General features: G+C 47.7%; 1 protein-coding gene across 1 annotated transcript in view; it reads left to right on the plus strand.

Annotated features, from left to right (window-relative positions):
* Positions 1-8,331: 8,331 nt before the first annotated feature.
* Positions 8,332-26,131, plus strand: part of Galnt12 (polypeptide N-acetylgalactosaminyltransferase 12) — a 30,058-nt gene continuing 12,258 nt past the window's right edge. The window contains exons 1-4 of the mRNA XM_059254318.1: positions 8,332-8,744; positions 18,522-18,691; positions 22,350-22,539; positions 25,843-26,028. Of these exons, the coding sequence (XP_059110301.1) occupies positions 8,368-8,744; positions 18,522-18,691; positions 22,350-22,539; positions 25,843-26,028 (923 nt within the window). The 5' untranslated portion in view covers positions 8,332-8,367. The remainder of the gene's footprint in view (positions 8,745-18,521; positions 18,692-22,349; positions 22,540-25,842; positions 26,029-26,131) is intronic.

Genomic DNA, 26,131 nt, shown 5'->3' on the forward strand with positions numbered 1-26,131 from the left:
TCATAGGGAGTGACACTATTAGGAGGTGTGGCTTTGTTGAAGTTGGTATGGCCTGTTGGTATATCACTGTGGAGGTGGGCTTTGAGGATTCCTATGCTCAGAATACTGCCCAGTGTCTCAGTCAACTTCCTGTTGCCTGAAAGATGTAGGATTCTTAGCTACTTCTCCAGCATCATGTCTGCCTGCACGTGCCATATCCCACCATGATGATAATGGACTGAACCTCTGAACCGTAAGCAGACACCTCGACTAACTGTTTTTATTTATAAGAGTTGCCATGGTCATGGTATCTCTTCACAGCAATAGAAACCCTAACTAAGACAAAATAGATACCAGGGACTGGGATACTGCTGTAATAGGCCTGACCATGTTTTTACTTGGAGTAATATGGACTTTGGGAGTTTGGGTTAGGAAATCAATCAGTGGAATGCTTTAAGCACTGCTTAATGGGCCATACTAGTAGGAGCATGGAAGACAGTGGTGCTGACTGTGATTTGATTAACTGTGGGAATCAAGAGGTTTCAGAGAGAAGAATTTAGTATGTGACCTAGAGACCAGTCTTGTGATATTTTGGTGGAGAATGTGGCTGCCTTTTGCCCTTGTCTGCAGAGTCTGCCTGAGGCTATAGTAAAGAGTTTTAGATTAATTCCGTTGGCAGAGGAAATCTCAAGACAGCCTAGTAGAGACTCTGTTGTGTGGATATGAGCGGTAACTCTAATGAAGATTTACAATAAAAAGGAGCAAACTGAGCTGGGTAAATTACAAAATGTAAATTTTGAGGAGAAAAAGAGCTCCAGGAAGTGGAATGGAGCTAAATCCTGTGTTCAAGGAGATGAACAGATTAAGAAGCTGAGTAAAGGGAGTGGTGACCTCAGGGAAAGATCCCACCTAGCTATGTTTACAACTTGTGCAAAGGAATTAAAGAAAAGCTTAGAGCCAGGTGTGGTGGTGCACACCTTTAATCCCAGCACTTGGAAGGCAGAGGCTGGTGTATCTCTGAGTTTGAGGCTAGCCTGGTCTACAGAGCAAGTTCTAGGACAGTAGGTAAGCTTATGCAGTAAAGGTAACAATCAAAAACAGAAAGTTGGTGAAGATGTAATTGAATGAGGTGGGGCATGTTCCAGCTCCAGCAAGCAGCAGAACTTGGCAGCTTTGGCCACCTGGTCCTGACTGTAGAGTTAAAGATAAAAGAAACAGGTTATGGAATTTGCCTTCTTGCCTAAAGAAAGCCACTGAGGGCCAGCATGTGTCAGCCGAGTCCCAGAGAGGCCATTGCATGAAGTTGTGAAGTTGAAGCCTGGATTGTTTTAGAGAACCCAAGATGTTGGAGATGCCAGAGCTGTGGAATACCTGCTGAGGAGAGCTACTAACAGGAAGTGGAAGCAGCCCAAGAGAAAGAAGTGCATTGCAGTCAACAAAGCTAAACAGAGTTTGGAGATCTGAAGAGAGTTTTGACATCAAACATGGAAATGCAGAGTTTGGAGTTTGCCTAGCTGGTTTTTGGTCTTGCTTTGGTCCAGTATTTCCTCATTATGCTCCCTTCCCTACATTTTGGAATGGTAATGTACATCCTGTGCCATTATATGTTGGAAGTATGTGATCTGCTTTTTCATTTTGATCTTTACAGGTGATTACCATTAAGAGATTTATGAATCTTAGAAGAGACTTTGAACTTGGACTTTTAAACATTGTTGAGACTGTGATAAACTATGGGGACTTTTGAAGATGGACTAAATGCATTTTGCATTATGATATTGTTATAAGCTTATGGGGGCCAGGAGTGCAATATGGTCATTTGAATGTAACTGGTCTCCATAATCTCATAAGGAGTGACACTCTTGGGAGATGTGGCTTTGTTGAAGTTGGTATGGCCTTGTTGGAGGAAGTGTGTCTCTGTGGGGGTGGGCTATCCTCAGGATACCGCCCAATGTCACAGTCAACTTCCTGTTGCCTGCAAGATGTAGGACTCTCAGCTACCTCTCCAGCACCATGTCTGCTTGCATGCCACCATGCTCCCCACCATGATGATAATGGACTAAACCTCTGAACTGTAAGTCAATATCTCAACTAAATGTTTTTATTTATAAGAGTTGCTATGGTCATGGTGTCTCTTCACAGCAATAGAAACCCTAACTAAGATACTCTTTGAGGTCAAGACTTGACTCCAACATTACTTTCCTTGGTGCTACTTTCCTCCTCAAATTGTATATTTTGTGTTTTATTTTTCCTTGCTTGTTCTTTATCATTGTAGATCTGCATAAAAGTGATTACTAATGGCCACATGATACAGTCAATACTAGGCTGCCTTGACATCTCCTCTGCCAATGTTATTAATCCTAAACTCTTCAATTTAGCCTTGGGCAAATTTTTAGGGCAAGAGCAGAAAGCAGAGACATAAAATACTACAAGAATGGTCTCTAGCCTAGCTGCTAATATTGTTCCCTCTGACACCTGTTGAACTGGGCCTGCATCATCCACATTGCTCTCAGCACTACTGCCTTCCAAGCCCCTACTTGGATGGCTGGTTAAGCCTGCTTGCAATAGTCCACCAATTTTCTAGTCCAAAGGCCCAACATCTTCCACATTTCTCCAACAAAGAGCATGGTCAGGCTTGCACAGCAATGCCCTAGTCCCTGGTACCAACTTCTGTCTTAGTGATTCTTAAGTTGCTATGAAGAGACACCATAACCAAGGCCACTTAGAAAGGAAAGCATTTAATTTGGGACTTGCTTACATTTCCACAGGGTTGGTCCGTGATCATTATGGTGGGCAGCACAGCAGCAGGCAGGCAGGCACTGGAGCAGTAGCTGAGAGTTTACATCTTATCTGCAAGCTGGAGGCAGAAAGAGAGTGTGTGAGAGACTGGACCTGGTATGAACTTTTGAAACCTCAAAGCCCATCCCCAGTGATACACATCCTCCAAGGCCACACCACCCAGTCCTTCCAAAACAGTTCCACCAACTGGGGACTCAGCATTCAAATATATGAGCCTGTGGGGGCCATTCTCATTCAAACCACCACAGGGTTCCTTTACCTTTTTCATGTCCTTCTAAGTTTCCCTGTCTTTCTCTGCTGTCTTTGTTCCTCTCAGGGAGACTATGCTCTCAAAAAGGATTCAGGCAGAAGGGTTTTAATCAATGCTTTTATCTTTATATAGTAACGGACAGTTTTGATTGCTGGTGGCAGGGTCCACAAAAAGGAAGACAGCCTTAAAGGGGAGTTGCTGGATTAACAAGTAAAAGCTTCAAGGGATTGAGAGACACCACTTTGGAGCTGCTGGAAGATAGTGAAGCTACTCATGGAAGACTCACTCACATTTAGAAGGTGAAAGATTCTCTGTGGTCAGCTTTCAACTCAAGTCAAGTAATAAGTCAATCTACATACAAAGTTCTGTGTCTGGTTAAACGAGCGAAAGGTGCTTGCTGACTTCATCTGCATTGCCCTATATTGTCTGTAATCATGAAAATGAACTCAATCATAGCGTTTAAAAATGTTTAAAGAGAGCATTGCTGTTCCACCATTATTAGCAGGATACACCTAGCCATTTCGGTAGATTCTGGAAGCCTTGGATAGTAAGTATTTTAGTTACTGGTCTCATAGTTGTGACCCTGCAAGAGAAGCTGGAAACCGACTCTCTAGTCTTTCCAGAGAAACAAACAATCAAACAAATTAGCAATTAAAGGTTCTGCAGGACATGAGGTCACATAACAGTAATCCTAACTGTAGAGACTGAGGCAGGAAGGCCTCAGGACTGAGGCTAGCTTAGGTCAAAGAGTGAAACTACATTTTATTTTATTTATTTATTTTTTTAAAAGGCTCTATTGCTAAGGAAGAAGAAGAAGAGAACGTCTCTGGCCACCTATCTCACCTCACTTTATCCTCCCTCCTGCTGTACCACACATTGGGCCAGGTGCCCTGTTGTATCACCAGTTCTCAAGGAGGGCACTGATGTTTAACCAGGAAGCTCCAAGTATCACTCAGTAAATACCGATGTTCTGGTTTCAGAAAGCTGCCCAGGCGACCTCTTTGTCATCTTCCTGCTTGGTCTTCTTGATATGTGTGTGTGTGTGTGTGTGTGTATGTGTATACATGCACATATATAGGTATATGTGTATATATATGTATATTGTTTTTCCTGAGACAAGAGCTCATATGTAGCCCAGACTTGTCTCTCAAACTCACCACCCAGCTAAGAACGACCTGATTCTCTTGACTCAGCTTCCCGATTGCTGGGATTCTAGGCATGTTTCACCAACCCTGGCTACTTGCCATGTTTTGGAAGCAGAGTCTCCCTGCACTTGCCCAGGCCTCATCCTCCTTCAGACCCCTCCCCCTGAATTAAAATCCTTACCTAAGCCAAGTATGCCCTTCGGAGTCGGCCAGTAGCTAAGCACTGGTTATCTCCATCCCAGGTTCCAGCTTTTGTTGTTGTTGTTGTTGCTTGCTTTGACACAGGGTCTCATGATGTACCTATGCTCCCAGGCTGGCCTGGAACTTGTGATCCTCCTGCTTCAGCCTCCTGAGTGCTGGAATCACAAGCAAGCACTAGAGTCAACCTGAAGCTCTAGAACACTCAGGGGCCCCACCCCAGTTCTTTCTGTTGTAAGGGCAGGTGAAGACATAGCACCGTGTATCAGGTGCCATACCAAGGTGATGGTGCTAAGTGCCAGATTGTGCCTCTATCTATCTATCTATCTATCTATCTATCTATCTATCTATCTATCTATCGATCTATCGATCTATCGATCTAGATCTAGATCTAGATCTAGATCTAGATATATCATCTGGGTGAGCCTAAGCCAGTCTGGGATTGCCTTGGAGAAGAAGGGATTCTGCTTCTCTACCACAGATGTCTGATGCCCAGCAGTCCAGTCCATCCTTCCTGATGGCCCACCTCGTGGATTTCAGATTCACCAACCAGCCTCTTCCACAGTCTGTCATTCCTTATTTGAAGGATTTAGTCTCTCTCTTCCTGGTTCTGTTTCTCCAAGAGAACCTTGACACAAAGGGGTGATGCTGTCATGACATAACTAAATGTGGGGATCAAGAAAAAGCTTTTGAATACGCCAAGACCAAAAACTGATTCAAAATCAAATGTAAGGAATCTCAAGTGTTTCTGGCAGCCCCCGGTATATCAAGTGGCTTCACTGCCGCCTCCTTTCTGAACACACATCATGCGTGCTCTGCACTGTGTGAGCCATCAGAATGGGCAATGCAGAGGACTGCTGCCTGAACCACCTCAACTCAGATTTGAGACTATTGGATGACGGGAACTGCAGTGCTGTGTTTTGTTTTTCTTTCTTTCTTTTTTAACTGAACATACAGTTTTCACTCTCACAGAAACAAACAGGGTTTGATTATGGAAAACAGAGTATTTTACTGTCATTCCTCAGCATTGAAATGTTAAGTGGATTGCGTGGTGCTAGGGTGTTCGATTTAAAAAATAGCTGTTTGAGTTGTTGATTTAAAAAATAGCTGTTTGAGTTGTTGATTTAAAAGATAGCTGTTTGAGTTGTCACCTAGAAAAAAATCATTAAACAGAGCTTGGCTTGGGGGACTGGAGAGATGGTTCAGTAGTTCACAGCACTTGCTGCTCTTGTAGAGGACTAGAGTTGGGTTCCCAACACCTACATGGTACTGTTCACAACAACCTGCAACCCCAGCTCCAGGGGATCCCATGCTCTTTTCTGGCTTCCGCTGACACTCTGCATATGTGGTATACATTCACACTCAAAATAAGCATAGACTTTAAAAAATTCGGAGATTTTATTTTTCTATATGAGTGTGTGTTTTTAATATATGTATTTTATGTATATGAGTGTGTGTGTTTGTATGTTTGTGTATATGTTTGTGTGTATGTGTGTGTGTGCATACAGTGCATGAGAAGGCCAAAAGATGGTGTCAGATCCCCTGGAACTGGAGTTACAGATGGTAGCAAGCTGCGGTGTGGGTGCTGGGAATTGAACTTAGGTCCTCTGGAAGAACAGCTGGTACTCTTAATGGCTGAGCCGTCTCTCCATCCCCAACATAAATCTTTAAAAACAATATTGGGGGCTGGAGAGATGGCTCAGAGGTTAAAAGCACCAACTGCTCTTCCAGAGGTCCTGAGTTCAATTCCCAGCAACCACATGGTGGCTCACAACCATCTGTAATGAGATCTGGCACCTTCTTTTGTATACATAATAAATAAATAAATCTTTTAAAAAAATATTGGCTTGGGATTGGGACAGAATTTAAAAAGTTGCTGTGGGATGGTCTGTATGTCAAATTGCTCTGATTGGTCAATAAATAAAACACTGATTGGCCAGTGGCTAGGCAGGAAGTATAGGTGGGACTAACAGAGAGGAGAAAAGAAAGAACAGGAAGGCTGAAGGAGTCACTGCCAGCCGCCGCCATGACAAGCAGCATGTGAAGATGCTGGTAAGCCACGAGCCACGTGGTATAGATTTATAGAAATGGGTTAATTTAAGATATAAGAACAGGGGCTGGAGAGATGGCTCAGTGGTTAAGAGCACTGCCTGATCTTCCAGAGGTACTGAGTTCAATCCCCAGCAACCACATGGTGGTGGCTCACAAACATCTGTAATGAGACCTGGTGCCCTCTTCTGGCCTGCAGTCACATATGCTGTATACATAATAAATAAATAAATCTTTAAAAAAAAAAAAAGATATAAGAACAGTTAGCAAGAAGCCTGCCACGGCCATACAGTTTAGTTTGTAAGCAATATAAGTCTCTGTGTTTACTTGGTTGGGTCTGAGAGGCTGTGGGACTGGCGGGTGACAAAGATTTGTCCTGACTGTGGGCAAGGCAAGAAAACTCTAGTTACAAAAAGTAGTCCAAAATATAGTTCTGCTATTTAGCACCACATATTTGTGATGCAAAATGGCATTCTTAGCATTGGTGATTATAAAATGAAAATATCAATCAACTCTGAAAAATTACGAAGATGATCTGTGGTCTGTAGTGTCAAATGTCTAGCCACAACTTAAGCCTTTCTGTAAAAATCAGCAAGCCCATCTATCTAAGCATGTAAACTGCTTTCTTCTTTAGTAAATAGTGAAATTATATGTATTCAAAAATGTTTTAAAATGAGTTTCTTCATGACTCACCATGGGGAAATGTTTGATTTGTATACTGGCTTTATATACCTGTACCCCAGGGTTACACAAAACCTTCTTCAGTGAAAAGCGGTCATTAGTGGCAAAAAGACTTAAGAAGTCCTCCAGAAAATGCCGCAGTTGCTGAAGGCGTCAGAAAGAGGGCTTATCGGGTGGAACAGGGCGTCTTGAGCACAGGGAACACCATTTGCAAAGGCAGCAGGCAGTGGCCAAGCCTGGACTCCCTCATCCCCCACAGCTAAAGGTAAAAGTTTCAGTTCGTATAAATGACTGAGGATATTTTATCCCTAAAAGTTAGAAGCCAGCCTGGGCTACACAGCAAGTTCAGAGTCAACCAGGACTACGGAGTGAAACCATATTTCAGAAAAATTCCGAGGTGGTGGTGGTGGTGGTTGTACTATTTAGCTAGGCTTGGTTCCAACACTCAGGAGTGGAGGCAGGAGGAAGAGGAGTTGGAGGCCAGCCTGGGTTACTTGAGAATCTGACTCCAATACATCTACAAAATATTTCTAACACCCTAGCGGTTCTCTCTCTCTCTCTCTCTCTCTCTCTCTCTCTCTCTCTCTCTCTCTCTCTCTCTCTCTCTCTCTCTCTCTGTTCCATGTAAAAATTTTTTACATTTATGTATGTATGTATGGAGGGGCATGCCATGTATCACCTGTGGAGGTCAGGACTTGAGGAAGTCCTCCCTCCACCGTGTGTGTTGTGGGGATGGATAGCAGGGTCCCTGAGGCTTTATCTCCTAAAAAGAAAATCGTATTCAAGACCCAGGATACATCGCAGGAAAAGGATGGAATGGGGTTTGAGCCTACGCACTGTAGGTGTCTCTGAAGCGAAGACTAAAAAACAGTTTGACAAAACATGGGACGCAAACGAAAGTGCTATTCGAGGCTTCACTGAGTTCCAGACAGGTCTGGCGCAGCCTTCTCCCGCCTGGGCGAGCACATCCTGAACATGGAGTGGCTAAGGTTAGAGACCCTCCATCTGTGACCATGCTAGGGTCACGTGAGTTCAAGGAACTGGCCCCGCAGCGCTCTAAGCGGTGCGCTCTGGGTACACTCACGCCGTGGGGTCGCCACGCTTAGTGCTTGCCCACGTGGGTACCGGCAGGTGGGCGCCGGAGGCCGCAGCCAGGAAGGGGGCGGAGCGCAGGTGGGGCGGGCCGGGGGCGGGGCGAGTGCGGTTCCGGGATCCGGGTCCAGCTTCGGCCCGAGGCCGTGGGGCTCAGCGGGCGCCGCTAGCGGGTGCATGTTGGGGCGTGCGTTCCGGAGGCGCTGCCCACGGGGGCTGCGGCGCGTCCGGGAGGCGCTGCTAGCGCTGCTGGCGCTGGCTGGGCTGGGCGCGGTGCTGCGGGCTCGAAGTGGGTCTGGGACGGTGGAGACCCGGGCCGGGCCGGTGGACTCGGTGCCCCCGCGCACTCTTCGCCTTGGGCGTCGGGACCCGGTGCTGCCCAGGCCGCCCCTGGCCGCCGATGCGCTGGGCGCGCAGGGGGAGGCGGTGCGGCTGCAGCTGCAGGGCGAGGAGCTGCGGCTGCAAGAGGAGAGCGTGCAGCTGCACCAGATCAACATCTACCTGAGCGACCGCATCTCGCTGCACCGACGCCTGCCTGAACGCTGGAACCCTCTGTGAGTGGTTACGGAGCACGGACGCGTGGGATGATGCATCCTCCTCGGGAGGAGGCGGTACCGGAGGGTATAGCCTGAGGGCGGGGAGGCGGGAAAGTTTAAAAGAAAATCAAAACGAACCCAAGAAAGTCTCAGAAATTGAAGAGCTGATAACTGGGTAGTCTCTTGAATCCGACGTCTCAAAGTTGTCATTCTGCCCCGAGAGGGTAAGATTCGAGTTAAGTAGACTGGCGAAGAGATCCCAAGTCCGTGCCTGTGGTGCAGTTAGGACTGTGCGGGGGTGGCTGTGACTCCCGGGAGCTGACGGCGACTAGCACAGGGCTGGCTCCATTCATTGGTGTGGGTGTGCCGCTGCCCAGGGACAGAGCAGAATCATCGAGATACCCAATGGTTGTGTCCGAGGCCCGGAGCCGCCTTCCTCTCTCTGGCTGTTTAATTTCTGGCTTTGGGTGGAGGGCGGTGAGAAGGAGAGGTTGGTGGAAAGGGCGCCTTTGGCTGCAGTCCAGCACAGCTCACTCTTGTTAGGTGGTGCAGGGCCGATCCTGTTGAGTCTGAGCCTAGTTCCTGTTGGAGCTGCTGGCTTTTCAGCAGGTGAGGTACAAGGAAGCAAACAAACCTTTGACCCTGGGCCTCCCATACTCCTCAGTCCTTTAAGTTGGTTAGAGAATTTCTAGTCCCCACTTGAGCTCTGCGTACCGACTTCCCGGAAAACAGGACTCAGAAAGGGGTCCCGGTCAGAGCCAGAGGGCAGGCCTGCTGTTAGCATCAGGCATCTGCCACCTCCTCTTCCCCAGGCCATGCCGCCCCCCCCCCCCCCCCCCCCGTTTTGGAAATGGACTCAGAGGGCATAGGTAACACTAAGCTGTAAAATGATGAAATTGGCCTTCTGGGATTGTAACCCTCCGAGCAGCTGCTGTCACTCCTCCCCCCATCTCAGGGAAAGTTTAACAATAGACTTGACTTCACATCATACCTGGATTTGTTCATGCGTCCCGCTATGCTTCGGCCCAAGGCCTTTCCTTTTTCACTATTAATCTTTACGGGTAAAATTTCCTGGGATTGGCAGAAGCAATTCTCCGCTTCTACCAAATGCCTCAAGGCATGTTTGCCCCCTTGAAACCCCAGAGTTGTTCTACCAGATCTAGGGAGGATTTCAGGCCAGACTCAGGAGTCACACCCGAGTCCTGGGAGATACAACCCCAGGTCTTTTGCTCACCACCTCTGTGATCTCAGACTGTGGGTTCAGTCTTTTGTTGATTCAGCCTCAGTTTCCCCATTTGAAAACTAGGGAACTGATGAGTCTGTACACTCTACATAAGCTGGTAGAAAGAGTGCATCCTTGGACTTTATAATCGGCTCACACCTGGGAGCGTACTGTGCGCTCCTTAGTTCCCTGTCCTCTGCTGCCCTGTGTATACTTAGGGGCTTCTCTTCCGGCCCTCTGGGATTGGTCGTAATGATTTTCTTCTCCACATCCAATTTCCTTTATTGTTAGAAGTTGTGAATATGTCTTTGAAACACTTCAGATGACCTGTGGGGCTTACGGTATCCTGTCTCCATGGTGATGCAGCTGCCTTGTGTCCCTATCAGAATTTGAGAATAGATCCTGCTGTGCCGTTGACCCTGGGAATTAATCCAACCCAGCAGGATGGGCCTTGCCTCTGACTCCTGTAACAGAGCCTGTCCCATTATTTTACTGTCCGGGAGAGAAAGGCTGGGCTCGAGCTGTGTATGTCTCCACCAGGACAGGCTTTGAGGCACAATATTCATGTGGTCAGGAGTGTCAGGGCCTTGCCTGGAGTCTCACATCTGTTGAATAATAGTCTGCCCCCGCCTTATTCTCAGGGAACAGGTTCCAGATCCCAGTAGATATCTGAATTCTCATATGGTACCAAACGTTGTGGATACTAAGCACTGATACCATGACAGTCTGTCTGGTAACAGCGTAACTGCTGAGTGACTAATGGGTCGGTAGTGTGTACAGTGTGTGTACACTGGACAAAGGGATGGATGATTCATATCGTAGAAAGGGCAAGCTTTTGCTATACTATTTGAGAAGGTATATGATCTTAAACTTGTTAATTATTTGTTTCTGGAGTTTTCCATTTAGTATTTTTGGAGTATGGTTGAGTAACTAAAGCTACAGAAAGTGAATCCACACGTAAGAGGGGACTACTAGAACTTCTACAACAGTGACGAGCCATTCAGGGTCTTGATATTTGGGTTGAGAATTCACAGGGTAGGGTCCTTAGGAGTCCGGTTAATAAGCATAGGGTACTCAAGGTCCCTGAATGTCAAGGAGGGACAGCCTGTAGGAGGACTTCCAGACAAACCAAAGGAAAAGCCTGGGTCCTTCTGGGAAGGGAAAGTTACTTACCTGATTGTTTTTATTATAAAACTTTTGCTTCAGAAATTTTACCATAAGAAAAGCAAAAACCCCAAACCAGTGAAAAAAGCCAACAATAGAGCATTAAGCCAGGCATGGTGGTGCATGTCTGGTCCCAGCCCAGCCAGGGCTACACAGCAAGACTCTCTCAAAAAGTTAAAGGAAAAAAATCAGCTTACAAACCCGGGAAAACTGTTATTAACATTTTGCTGTGTATCTGTCTAGACTTTTTCCAAGTATAGAAACAGACTTCGGAAAATAGACACATAGAAGTATGGGTGAGAGCGTAGTGTGCATGTAAGCTCACGAGGTTTTGCTGTCTTTGCTTATACATACTACAAGAGACCAAGCGTGGGTCAACCCGGGTGCATCTGCTTTGGCTCTTGCCGGCAAGAGCAAGGTCTGCACCAGGTCTCTGCCTTTGGACAAGCCCGACCAGTAAAGAGATTTGGGAAGCTGGCTTTGCATCCTTGCGACGTGCTGGGGGGGCTGACAGTTGCACGTACAGCTTTGCTTTGTTAGTTCAGTGCTGACTTGAGGAAGAGGAGGAGAAAGCCAGGTACCCTTGTATAGCAGTGCAGTAAATGCAGGGTCCTCGGTCCGTCACCATTGCCTGTCATTGGACACTAATGAGGAGGGAGGATTTTTCACTCCTACATAGCAGGCTAAAGTGGGGAGCCAGCTAGCTGGCTCTGCAGCCCTCGGGAGCTCTTAGAAACAGTCGGTGCCAGGGACCTTCCCCAGAACAATGACACTAGAATTTCTGTGGCTAGGTCCCAGGCTGACTCTGATGTGTGACCTGGCTGAAAGCTGCTGACTGAGGCACCGTGGATTGCTGGCTCAGGAGTCATGCGGAGGGGGAAGTTAGAGTAAGTAGTGGTTAATAGTAAGTACCATTGAAACTAGCAAGGGTGTGTGTCACGAGCCAAGAATCGCTAACGTTACCCTAGAGAAGTAGGGTTCACTGACCACAGTGATGGGATGTCTGCTGTAATGCCCTTGTCACTCACGTTCTGACCCGGTTAGCAGGAGAGGAAGTAGAGTGACGGTGTTGTGGTGTCCCCAGACCTGTCCGTGCGCATGCTGTGTGTGCAACACCATCCACTCAGCTGTGCGCTGCTAGTACAAGAGCACCATTGCTTGACCTTGTTTGCTCTTGACCTTGACTGCTGTAGCTACATGTGTGTCTGAGTTCAGGGATCAGGTCTTGGCATGTCAGAGAATGTCAGCGTAATCACGTTAGCCACAGGCTCCTGCTGGAGCCGGCAGGAGGAAGCTGGTGGAATTTCTCTTTTTTGTGGAGAGATACCCAACTTAGTCTGCTCTAGCAAATTACCTTTGTAAAGCATCCCATATCAAGTGGACATTACACACAGGCACACCTAAGTGTCACCCAGGTGTGATGGTGTTCTGGAATTTGGGACAAGGAGAATCTCTAGTTCGAGGATATAGCAAGATCCTAACACACACACACACACACACACACACACACACACACACACCACTTTCCCCATAGTCATTGACTTTTAAGCAAATGTCTATATTCATTTATATTTATTGTGTTCATTGATACCTTTGGATTTGCTTATACCGTCTTATTTTATACTTCTTATTTGTTATGCTCTTGTTGTTGTTGTTTTGGTATTTTTTGAAACAGGACGTCTCTGTGTAGCCCTGGCTGTCCTGGAACTCGCTATGTAGACCAGGCTGACCATGAACTCAGATCCACCTGCCTCTGCTTCCTGAGTGCTGGAATTAAAGGAGTGCGTCACCTCTCCGTTATTTGGTCATTTGTTTTTGTTTAATGACACAGGGCCTCTCTCTGTAGCTCAGGCTGCCCTGGACCTCACCGTCCTCCTCCTGTTTGGCCTTGCAAGTGCTGGGGTTACACGCGCAAGGACCACACCTGGCTTGGTACAATATTTTTGTTTTGTTGTGTTTTGAGTCAGGGCCTCACTATGTAGGTCTGGAACTTCCTATGTGGCTGATGATGGCTTTGAACTCCTGATCCCCATGCCTGTACCTCTCTAGTGTTTGGATCACAGGCCAACACCCACGGCTTTGTGTCTTGCTTCTTCAGTGACCTCAATCTGCAGCAGTTCTTCAGCCTCTGATTGTCTCAGGCCACAGAGTACAATGATGAGTACATTGTACTTGCTGAGTACAGTGATGTTGGTGTATGAGAGTTTCTCAGCGTGGGCTTCCTTGTGGTTTATTTTGAAGTATGGAATGCCACAAAAATGTCCGTGATTTAAATAATGATAAGCATTTATTATTTCACAGTGTCTCTGTGGTCAGGGATTTAGGAATACCATAGATGGGTGGATCTGGTTCATCGTCTCAGAAAGTCTCAGCCAACATGATGCCTGAGTCATTTGTCATCTGAGCGTGAGATGGGGCTAGAGATTCTGCCCCCAGGATGGCATACTTACCTGGCTGTTAATAGCCATGGGGCTGCTTGAGTATTCTCACAGCATGGCAGCTGGCTTTCCCCATGGAACATTCCACCGAGGAAATAACGAGGAAATACCACCCACCATGTCTTCTGCTGTTCTTGTGTGGAAGTTTGAAATACGTCCACAAGTTCTTTGATTCTGTTCCTTCCAAAGCTGGATTGAGTTCTGCCCTTGAATATGGGCCAGACTCCCTTGTGTGGCTTACTAGGTTTTCCTGATGTTGGTGCTGCTGTGTCCATGAATTACAGCCCACAGCACCTGAGGGTATAGCTCCTGCCTGCCTAGGTGCTGGCAGAGAGCCTATGCTGTCGGCCAGCTGACTTTTCCTGGAGTGCCTGAGCACTCTGGATGCTGTAGGGATGAGAATGTGGAGGTGGCTGAGAAGAGCAGTCCCCTCCCCTAAACAGAGTGTCTTGATAGGCCATTTCTAGCTAGAGATTTCCTGCCTGGCCCACAGTCAGGACAAATCTCTATCACCTGCCAGTCCCACAACCACTCAGACCCGACCAAGTAAACACAGAGACTTATATTGGTTACAAACTGTATGGCCGTGGCAGGCTTCTTGCTAACTGTTCTTATAGCTTAAATTAATCCATTTCTATTAATCTATACTTTGCCACATGGCTCGTGGCTTACCGGCATCTTCACATGCTGTTTCTCATCGTGGTGGCTGGCAGTGTCTCTCTGACTCAGCCTTCCACTTCCCAGCTTTATTCTCCTCCTTGCCCCGCCTATACTTCCTGCCTAGCCAACGGCCAATCAGTGTTTTATTGATTAATAAGCAACACATTTGCCATACATCCCACAGCACTTCCCCCTTTTTTTTTTCAAAAAGGAAGATTTTAACCTTAACAAAGTAAAATTACATATAATTTGGGAATTTGGGCGTAGCTTCTCTTACTACTTCCTGCTGGAGGGGGGCGCTGTATCTTATGGGGAAACAAAGAAAATTTTAGAATTATGGAATAGTCCATGAGGCTGTATCGTCTGAGCCAGATGCCTTCAAACCATTCTGGATGTTGGATCATCTGGGCCATGGTGTCATCGGAGATCTTTCAGGGGTTCTTGGCTGGTCAAACCTGATGTATCTTAATCTTGAACAAATCCATAGCCTCTGGCTTTCTGTGGGAACAAAAGCAGAGTCTCCTTTCCAAAGTAACATATCCTTACATCGAAATTTTGAAGTCAAGATATCTTTAAAATATGCATATTGGTTTAACTCAGCTTCCTTCACAATCAAATATCTCTCTGCAGTCAAAAATCCCAAAGACAACACAATCCAGATTCTCTGTGTAATATTCATCTTTACGTGGCTTATTTTTTATACTACCTTTACTGTCTCTTTAATGACTTTATTTTTTAAAACTATGTATTTGTTTCTATAACTCTATATATCACCTTTTTTGTCTCTTTCAAGCCTACGTATCTTTTACACACATTGTAAACTATTACATCTGAATCTGTTTTATTGTGAATCTCTTGCCTTAAACTGCAGCAGCTGTGGCTGCTGGCTCCGCCCACCTCAGCTTCCCATTATGGCTACGTTTACCACCAGCTCTGGGAGCTATCGGGGGTCTATGCTTTTAGCCAAGCAGCATGTAGCCCAGAAACCTCCTTTTTTGTTTTGTACTAATAAAGGCTAAATCCACCACGCAGCTTAATGTGCCACTTGCAGAGGCTTCATTCCCGCCATACGGGGCAGCAGGTCGAGCACACATGCTAGGAACCCACCAGTAGCTCAAACTGGCAGCTGCTGCTCATTTGAGAGAGACAATTAGGAACTGTTTTTAGCTCTGTCTTAGAATCTTTTTTTTCAGTTTTTAGGTGAAAACTCTTGCCACCACGTTGGACGCCATTTGTAGCTAGAGTTTTCCTGCCTGGCCCACAGTCAGGACAAATCTCTATCACCTGCCAGTCCCACAACCACTCAGACCCGACCAAGTAAACACAGAGACTTATATTGGTTACAAACTGTATGGCCGTGGCAGGCTTCTTGCTAACTGTTCTTATAGCTTAAATTAATCCATTTCTATTAATCTATACTTTGCCACATGGCTCGTGGCTTACCGGCATCTTCACATGCTGTTTCTCATCGTGGTGGCTGGCAGTGTCTCTCTGACTCAGCCTTCCACTTCCCAGCTTTATTCTCCTCCTTGCCCCGCCTATACTTCCTGCCTAGCCAACGGCCAATCAGTGTTTTATTGATTAATAAGCAACACATTTGCCATACATCCCACAGCAGCCATTTGTGGTTCTGGAGAAGTCATTTCAGTGATAGCAGAGCCAGGCCCCGGCCGTGGAGCCTCATTGCTCGCTGCAGAAGCAGTCATGGCATTTATACTGGGGACTTGGAATCTACGGGAGAACCTGGGGAGGAGAAGAGAAATGTGCTCCGAGTTTGGTAGGAAGGAGGGCCATGGAGGGAGCAGTGGTCCAGGGATCTTCATTTAGACTTTTTGTTTAGGTGGTCTACCGAGCCTCCTAGTGGATGCAAGGAATGAGCCAGGGCCTCCCAAGAAGATCCTTGGACACAAACATCCCAGCCCAGTGGACTCAGAGCCCTGTGCTCTGTGAGCTGAGCATGTCATTTGACCTCTCTCAGCTTCATCTTTAAACAAGGGCAGTGAGGCTGACACGGGACACATGTTGTTATTTATAATGGTGTGTGTGTGTGTGTGTGTGTGTGTGTGTGTGTGTGTACCTATGTGCTGGTAGACTCAGAGGAGTTGGATTCCCCCTGCAGCTGGAGTTATAGGGAGTTGTGAACCATCCGTTGTGGGTACTAGGAATTGGACTCAAGTCATCTGCAAGAGCAGTGACTACCTTTAACCACAGAACTATTTCTCTAGCCCAGGAAGTAGTTTCAAAGGTCATGATCAAATACTGCATTTTATCTACAAGGGGCCCGTGTCCTCCCACGCTTCCAGTCCCATTTTGACATCTCTAAAATGAATATGTTCTGTAAAATTCACTCAGCAACATTTGCCTTTCTGGTTCCTGAAGCTCTGTCTCCAGTCTGCTTAGCTTTGATGGACAACAGCAGACTGGAGTTAGGAGAGCCCCAAGGAGCCATTCCATCTTTAAGGCTTGACCAAAGCAAACATGTTTGTTATATAGTAAGAAACAAATCTTTGTCTTTTAGAGATGCATTTAAAAATAGTATGGATGCCATGATAGGCAGGATTTTCTTTAAAAACAATATGAAAAAATGGATTGAGACTGGCTGTGTGTGGACAGCTGTTGATGCTGGCCGGAATCACTGGAAGCATATGAGTCTCTCCGCCTTTCATGTTTGAAAACTTTCAAAGTAAAATAAGATGGAAACAATGCCAGAAATAAGTTAAGTTCCATGTGCCAAGTGCCCCCACTTTGCTTCGAAGGGTCTGGGTTTCTAGTTTTTGGGGTTTTTTTTTTTTTTTCCTTCTTATTTGTTTGTTTGGTTTGAGTCAGGGTCTTATGTAACCTACATGGCCTTAAACTCACCATGTAGATGAAGATGACCTTGAACTTCTGATTCTTGAACTTCTCCTGTCTTTACATCCCAAGACGATGGGCATGCATCCCCAGTCCTGGTTTATGTGGTGCTTGGGTCAAACCCAGGGACTTGTACATGCTGGACAAGCGCTCTGAGCTGCATCCGCAGCCCTGAACGCCATTGTAAATGTCACCTCTGCAGAGGGCCCGCTACCTCACTAGTCTATGGTTGCTTCCTCCTCACCCCTCCCTAGTTGTTCTTTTACTACCCTCCTTGACTTTATCTATAGCATGGGTCAATTTGGGGACTGTAGATTTGCTTGTCTGATGACTGCCCCCGAATGTAAGGATCACAGCCCTTGCCTATTTTGGCACATGACAGGCAATCAGGAAATACTTGGTGACTAAGGGGACCACAGGACAGTGCTAGCCGTTGTGAGTTGTGCTCCTCTTTCTGTGTGCCTCTGGGGCTCTCCAGTCTGTCACTCACCTCTCTTTTGAGGCCTTCCCTTGGCTGCCAGGAAACAGGTAGTCAGGCTGCTTTCCAATGCTTAGCTTCTCCTTGTGTAGCTAGTGGTCTGGCCCCAGTGTTTAAACTGTGGTCTTCTGGCATCCTTCCGTCTTGCCATCAGACGCTTCCTGCTCATAATTTCCAGGCACTGCCCCATGGTCAGTCCCATGGACTGAGATGGCTTTGTCACTCCTAAGGATAGAGTGCTGTATTGACCAGGAAGCTGTCAGTGCAAAGTGACAGCAAACTCCTGAACAAACAGGTCGATCGCTGACTCCCATGAGCCTTAATCATGGCCCCACCCCTGGGATTGGACGGTCTCAGTGCCACCCCCAGAGGCTGCCACGCGACATTCTAGCCACACATCTAGTTTATGTGTTCAGCTTCCCACCTTTCTAAGGCATAGTGACTTCCAGGTGCTGGGGAAGGCTGGCTCAGTCCTTGGGGGGACAGGAATAGAATGATTAGCACCTGCTGAAATTGAGGAGATCAGGGGCTGGAAGAGCACTCTGTGGCCACCACCTCTCCAGGATAGACTTTCCTTCCTGGAGGAGATGGGGGAGCGGCTGAGCTGCTCTTGGGGAGCACAGGAAGCTTGCCAAGTAGAGAAGGGAGGGAGAAGCAGGAACAGCCAAGAGGAGGGAGCCGTCTGAGCAAAGCCTGGGTTAGAATGGGGTGGACAGACAGGACAGCCACGTCGGATTCTGTCTAGTTTGTGTGTTGCTCAAATCTGCACGTTGCTTTACAGTTTAAAACCAATATCCCACAAGCCAACGTTGTTATGGTTACAACTTTTCTAAGTGTCTTCTGGGGCTGTTTGTGGGAGGTCCTCTAGTGGATTATTTCCCAGGAGAAGCCTAAAGACTGTGACCAGTGCCTCCATCATCACTCCATCCGCAGGGCTAACAGCTTCTGGCTTCTCTGTTGTTGAAGTTACATTCCATTTACAGGTGCAGAGAGGAGAAATACGATTATGAGAATTTGCCCGGGACGTCTGTTATCATAGCCTTTTATAATGAAGCCTGGTCAACACTCCTTCGGACAGTTTACAGTGTCCTGGAGACCTCTCCTGACATCCTGCTGGAGGAGGTCATTCTGGTTGATGACTACAGTGATAGAGGTAAGCCCTATGGAGGGCTGGGGTGAGAGGGTGAGGAACGAGGTGTTAGAGTGTGCTCAGAAATAATTGGGACATACTCTAGGGTCAACTATTGGCCAGTGGAGAGGAGAGGCTGTACGGGGAGCTTGGCCAAGTCAAGGAGGGCCTTGGGAGTCACCATTAGATGTTGGGACTTTTAGGAGCCACCCAGAGAGCTTTGGAGGGACAAGGTCTGGTCAGTCTAAAAGTTAGTGTGTTAAGTGAGAAATGGCCAAGGATGGGGGCAGGGCTGGGCCGGGATGGAAGTGAGGAAGTGGAGGAGTGTCTCTTGCTCAAACACAGGACAGCATTGGCTTAGCTGTGACTAGTATATCCATGGAGTGTCTTTAGCTAGTAGATCTTGGGTGACTGGTTAAGGTAGGGACTGCTGAGCTTAACTGAGGGGAAATGTCGAGAATTCAGCAACAGATAGATAACTGTGAGCTTCATTACTGGGGGCAGTTTAAGGCCAGATTATCATCCTGGGTCATCATGGACTCAGCAGCCTCTGCCTATGGGCTGTGCTCTGGGCTGTCTGACTGCAGGGAGTGTGCTCTGACCTGCATGTGTGTTGGGCTGTTCTCACAAACCTTTGAATTACAGGGATTTACCTGGAGTAGAATTACTTCGAGCTTTCTCTCATGCCAGAAGTTTGTGCGATAGGTCAAGATGGTGTCTGGACTTGTCCCCTAATACATGCCTTCACCTTGGGAGGGTTCCACAGCCTCAGTCTTCCTGGCCCAGGCTGGCTCCTCACCTCTTGCTCATTCTAGTCTGCCAGAAAAGTTAAAAGGGGACAAGGACTATACCCTTTTTCTGGAAGCTCCTCATCTTCTTCAATCAGGCAGAGCATGGTGGCGCAGCCACACCTTGCTGCAAGGGAGTTAGGGACTAGTCTTCATCCTGGTGACTGTGAGCTTACCTAGACTCTCCAGGCATGGAGGAGACTAGGATACAAGCAACAATGTCCTTGCAAGGCGGGCTGGAGTTTGGTGCTGAGTGGAGCCCAGGGCCACTGAGCTCCAGGATCAGGATCCCTGGGTCTGAGGCAAGCTCTACCATGATCACACCATCATGGTACCTTGGGCCAGTCACTCATTTTCTCTGAGTCTCAGTTTCTTACCTGTGAATGGATTTATCCACACCTCTGTCAGGGAGTTACAGTGAAAAATAAATGCAGTCATGTACACCCTGCTCCATGTCACTCTGGGTGGGCCAGGATCCCCACCCCTACCCCCAGGGACTCTACAGCTTTGAGCTCTGGCCTTAACCAGTTCAGCCTCTATAAATGAAGTAGTGATAATTCCTACATTGTAGGACCACTGTGAGAACTAAATGAGACCAGGGCAGGGATGTGTGTTGTGTTACTGCCTGGCAAGTACTTAAGCCTTGTTAAATGCTAACTTGTGTTTGAACGAAATGCTTTCAGAGTTGTAAACTTAGCTCTTGTCTGCCACACCAACTCCAGTTAACGAACGTATGAACCAAAAAGCAAATATCAGATTGCTTTTATCATCTGTGTGGAATTAGGCAGCTCCTGAACAGGAAGAAGTACGGGACAGTGTGTCCCCCTTCACAGTGGGGAGGGTGGGCCAGGCTTCCCCCCTCGTCCCGTTGTGACTACTGAGAGAGAAGCGGACAAGCCATAGGACCTGGGATGCCTTTGGCAGCTCTACTTGCCTCCTCTTTGCTTGTCTGAAGTCATTGGTGAGGGGGAGGGTTGGCTCCTTAGCCCAGGAGGACAGCACCGGCCACCCAAAGTCATTTCTGGCAAACCCACCTGAGTGAAGGCCGGCCACACCTGTGTCTCAGTGTGCACACACCACATGGTGGTTAACTGGCATGGCAGGCAAAATTACCTTCCTCACTTCTGCCAGCAGCTCACAGGCAGTCATTTAGAGCTTAAAATCAACCACAGAATGTTTCTAAGTGTTAATGCTGTTTAGAGAAATGTTTCCATTCATTATGAAGCTACACTGAACATTCTCTGATAGGTGAGAACTTTGGACCCAAACCTACACTGGTGAGGGAAATTCTCTTCTTCCTTTTCTTTGGCCCAAATAAGTTCCCACCTCCCTCCACCTGACCCTCTGAGGGTGTGACTCCTTGTCCTGGAATTAGGAGACCTGAAGGCTGGTTGTGGGTCTGTCATCTCCATGTAATAACCTCTTTTGCAGCCTAGGTGGTGCATGTCCCCCTGACAAGCTGTTGCTACTGCTACTACAGAGTGCTGCTTCTATATAAAGAAAATGTCTTCTAATATAATTACCATCTTAATAAAAATTATGTCTTCGTCAGCTTTCTGTCTCTATAACAAAACACCTGATTCAGGCCACTTAGGAGGAAGAAGAGGTTTCTCGGGCTTATAACGTCTGGAGTTCAAGGGCTTGGTGCATTATCAGCTCACTTCTCAGATTCAGCATGTTATCGTGGAAGGCATTGGTGGGATGTTGTGTGAGGGCTGGCGATCATACCTGGAGCCAGGAGCAGAGGGAGAGACAGGAGTCCTGTGTCCCCCTAGGAGTGCATTGTTACAGCAACCTCAGTACCTCCCCACAGGCCCCACCTCCAGAAGGTTCCACCACCTCCCAACAGCCCCATCCTGGTGATGAAACTTTAATCACAGTGTGCCCACAGAGGCAAGGGACCATGTTCAGTGGGTATATTGAATATATTCAGTATTCAGTTCACATTTAAATGTGCACAAGTCAGCTTATGAAGGGCTTTTTTTTTTTTTTTTAAAGATTTATTTATTATGTATACAGTGTTCTGTTTGCATGTATACCTGCATGCCAGAAGAGGGCGCCAGATCTCATTACAGACAGTTGTGAGCCACCATGTGGTTGCTGGGAATTGAACTCAGGACCTCTGGAAGAACAGTCAGTGTTCTTAACCTCTGAGCCATCTCTCCAGCCCATGAAGGGCTTTTAATAAAGGTTTATTTAGGGGCTGGAGAGAGGGCTCAGTGGTTAAGAGCAGTCACTTGATCTTCTCCTAGAGGACCTGGGTTTGGCTCCCAGCACCTACATGATAGCTCACAATGGTCTACAACCACAGTTCCAGGGCATCTGATGCCCTCTTCTGGCCTCTTCAGGCACGACACATGCAAATGGTACATGAATATACATGTAGGCAAAACACCCATACACATAATGTTAAAAATCAGTCAATAGGGGTGTTTGTGTGTGCACGCACACATGTATGCCTGTGCATGAGTATATGTATGTGCATCATGTATGTGCAGTGCCCCTGGAGGGCAGAAGAAGGTGCTGGGTCCTTTAGAATTGGAGTTAGGAACAGTTATGAGCAGCCTGATATGGGTGCTGGGAACCCAACTCTGGTCCTCTGGAATGGCAGCAAGAATTTTTAAATTCTTTTGTATGAAATTCTCTTAGCATCAGTTTTACTGAGTCATATTCAGGTACCATAACACTCCCCCATATAAAGCCTATGACTGAGTGTGTCTGCAGACAGATCTCCTCCACCTTGCCCTTGGTTCTGGGCATCCCGAGTGACAGAGAAAAAGAGGCTACTGTGGATGTCATTTAAGGGGATCAAGTAAACACTAAATGGCGGGGCCTGGGATGAGTGCCTTGACAAGGATGTAGACCAGTGACTGCCGTTCCGTTTATGTCCACAGAGCACCTGAAGGAGCGCTTGGCCAATGAGCTGTCCCATCTGCCCAAGGTGCGCCTGATCCGTGCCAGCAAGAGAGAAGGCCTAGTGCGAGCCCGGCTACTGGGAGCCTCTGTGGCCAAGGGTGAAGTGCTGACCTTCCTAGACTGTCATTGTGAATGCCATGAGGGGTGGCTGGAGCCTTTGCTGCGGAGGTGTGTAGGCCACTCATGGGGGGAGGGTGCTTGGGTGGCAGTGGGGACTGATTTGTTTTGGCTGCTGGAGGGATGTCTGTGCCTACATCAGATACCGTTCAGCAGGACCTCTGTGGTGGCACAGTGGTAAATGACATCTGGAAGGTGCTCGGATATGTCCGTTTGTGGGGGCGGGGGCGAGGGCTGCAGCTTTTTACAGTTTACCTAGAGACTGTCATCAGCCCAGGCTTACAGAGTTGTGGGTAGAGCCTCATGGGGATGCATGCATTTGGATATATTTATTTCAAGCATGGCTTCACTTAGCCATGGATAGTGGACTTACTCAGTACCGATTAAGTACAAGGCTTGGGGTCCTTCAAACTCAGAGACCCTAAAAGAAGTTATGTGTGTGTGTGTAAATGTGCATATTTGTATATAATGCTGGAGATTGAACCAAGGGCCTTATGTATGCAAGGCATGTCCCTAGAACCCACAATTTTTAAAAAATACTACTTTCTTTAAAAATCAGAACTAAAAATGCAAGTATACATGAATATAAAACCCAGCCTGTATTATTTTCATCTTTATATTAGTTTAGTTGTAAAGTATACTTTTTAGTAATACACACACACACACACACACACACACACAGACATACACACACACATACACACACATACACACACACACACACACACACACACACACACACACGTCTTCAAGGCTATTCCCCTGTCACCCCAAGCCTCTTACCTATCTGTCTACACTGTGGGTCTGGTTGTGGTTCTCTCTATCTCTCTCTCTCCCAGTCTCTGATCTCCATGTTTCCTCTACTACAGAAGGCCGGGGTTAGCTAGCAAGCCCGGAGTTCCCCCAGAGGAAGCTCTCAGTTCTCCTCTGCAGGCAGACAAAAGGTCAAAGGCCAGACAACCCTGCTACATGGCCTGTGACTCTTGGTTGCCAGTGTCTGCCTGGAAGAGCTAGGGACCTTCCCTAGTCTCTTCCTGGGTGAGGCCAAGCTGCCCCCACGCTGCTGCTTCCTGTGGTCTGGCTCCTTGTCCCTGTGGGTGTGATTGTAGCTCCTTTCTCTGAGGAATTCACCAATGACAGGCTTGGGCTTTCCCTAGACCTGAGCTATCGCGTTCTCTGGAGTCTGGCCAGTGGGCTCCCTTGTACCCCTCCCGTGCTGTGCACATAGATGGCTACCCTTGGGCCAGTGTGAAACCTGAGGATGCCACCCTTCCTCCTGAGCTGATGAGCTGATAGACCCTGGACTATCAGGGCGGCCCCTCCCTGGGAGCAAGGCCACTATCAGTGAGGAGCTGTCCACCCTGCAGGTCCATTGGGAATCCTGGGGGACATTTGCATCTGATTCTTAGGGTTTTGCTGGGCTTCTGGGTGTTTCCCAAGCTCACTAGGACTTTGGCATACACTGGAGTATGCCTCATAGGCCTGTAGACTGTGCCTAGGCATTCTCAACTGTATCATGGCCCCTCCCTCCAGGGGGCCCATGGAAGTAGAGTTGTCTGTCTGGGTTGTCATGGCAGGTATTATTCTTGGCACATTGCAGGCTAAGGATGCTGAGTAATCCATATTGTGCAAATGGAGGGTTCAGCTCATAATTCTGGAAACTTCTCCATGAATACCTCCTTTAGTTCCGAGACAGAGTCCTGCACCCGAGTATCAGCATGACCTTCCCCCATGTTCCTCTTTGTGTGAAGCTGGGCTGTCTGAGGTTCCTGCCAGCTGGATGGCAGGTCATGAATTCCTGGGGGACTTGGGCCTTGCCAGTGGCCAGCAGCCGAACAGGCCTGTCCTCGGCCTGCTCCACCCTCTAACAACCCCTCAGTTAGTTTGAAGGGGTAGTGTTGGTAGCTGCCTCATCTGCAGACTCACCCTTTTGGTGAGCTCCTGGGTTTGATCCTGTGTCTGACCTGGCCTGACCTTGCTGGTCTCACCTCAGGGTGGCACCTGAGGTCTCTCTGACTTTCTTCCGTTAGTCTAGGACATGGCTGACCCCAGCCTGCTGCTCTGTTTCATCGTCTTCCATGCCGTGACTCCTAGATTGGAAGGTCTTACGTTTGAGATAGCTGCCCCCACAACGTAACCCAAAGAAACGAGTCCCCAGGAGGGGTCCCCTTTCAGCTCATCCCTCCCCATGTGGTGTCATAGGTGATGGCATCATTGAGGGGCGTGCTGATGGACAGTTGGGTTTGGAACAGTGTTTGTGGAGAGCAAAGCCAAGATACATATGGGCTGATTCCTACAACCGGAAGTTCTAACATTTCTGTTTTCACCACATATTTCACAGTAACAAGAAAAGCAGTGGTTCCTTCCAGGTTCTCTGCCAGGGAGCTTGCAAACCAGCCCTCGGGAATCCTCACTTTAGCCCTGTGAGGACACAGCTCCATCTTGTTACCATAGAGGCAGTAGATTCTGAGACGTCAGGTGACTTGGCTAAGCAAATAAGGAGCATTTAACACAGCAAATAAGGAGCATTGAGAGTCTAAATGTAACTCTAACCTGTTAGCTCAGGCCACCTCCTTCCCCCACTACCTCCCCCTCCTCCTCCCCTTTCTCTTTCTTCTCCTCTTCTTTCTTCTCTTTTCTCTCCTCCTCCCCCTCTCCTCTCTTCCAGCTCTACTCCTTCCCCTCCCCTTCCTCCTTTCCTTTTCCTCTTTTTTTTTTTTTAGACATGGTTCCTCCGGTGGCCCTGGCTGTCCTGGAATTCACTGTGTAGACCACGCTAGCCTCAAAACTCTCAGAGATGCACCTCTGTCTCTGGAGTACCAGGATTAAAGGCGTACACTACCATGCCTGGTACATCTTCTGTTCTTAAGACAATTATTTTTATTAAAAAATCAATTACATTGTACTGAGTGGGGGGGAGCGTGTGGCAGTCAGAGGACACTTTGGAAGAGTCAGTCTTTCCTGGCTCCCCCTGGGGAGCCATCTTGCTGGCCAGAGATAAATATTTCTTGACGTTAAGGTGTTTCATTGTAATGGAACCTCTTGCACACCCAAGAAATTGAACACCTGCTTTGTTTTAAAAGTCACCTTTGATTTTCACACACCTTGACCCTCTGGAAGGGATTCGAGGTTAGCCAGAGTGTCCATGGACAGGATTAGAGAAGGCGGAGACTGTGGGGCTGTTCTATTCCGGCTCCTCTCCGCCTTCTCAGCATGCCCCATGGTGGCCCCCAACATGGCCCAGACCCCTGAGTAAGGGAGGCTGGTCTTCTCACCCTGGACTGCTGGAACTCCTGGCTGTTCCCCCTGCCATCTGGAGCTGAGACAGATACCGGATGTGTTGGGTATTTGCAGGATCCACGAGAAGGAGTCGGCAGTGGTGTGCCCCGTGATCGATGTGATTGACTGGAACACCTTCGAGTATCTGGGCAACGCCGGGGAGCCCCAGATTGGAGGCTTTGACTGGCGGCTGGTATTCACGTGGCACGTGGTTCCCCAGCGGGAGCGGGAGTCGATGCGGTCCCCAATCGATGTTATCAGGTCTGCCTTCCTGGCTACTCATCTCAGAGCCCATCCTAAGGGAGGGATGGACGACTGGCTGTCAACTTCCATTCCCTACCTGTTGCTTCCCCAGAGCATTTAT

This window comes from Peromyscus eremicus, chromosome 2, assembly GCF_949786415.1.
Source record: "Peromyscus eremicus chromosome 2, PerEre_H2_v1, whole genome shotgun sequence".
In the NCBI taxonomy this organism is placed as follows: Eukaryota; Metazoa; Chordata; class Mammalia; order Rodentia; family Cricetidae; genus Peromyscus; species Peromyscus eremicus.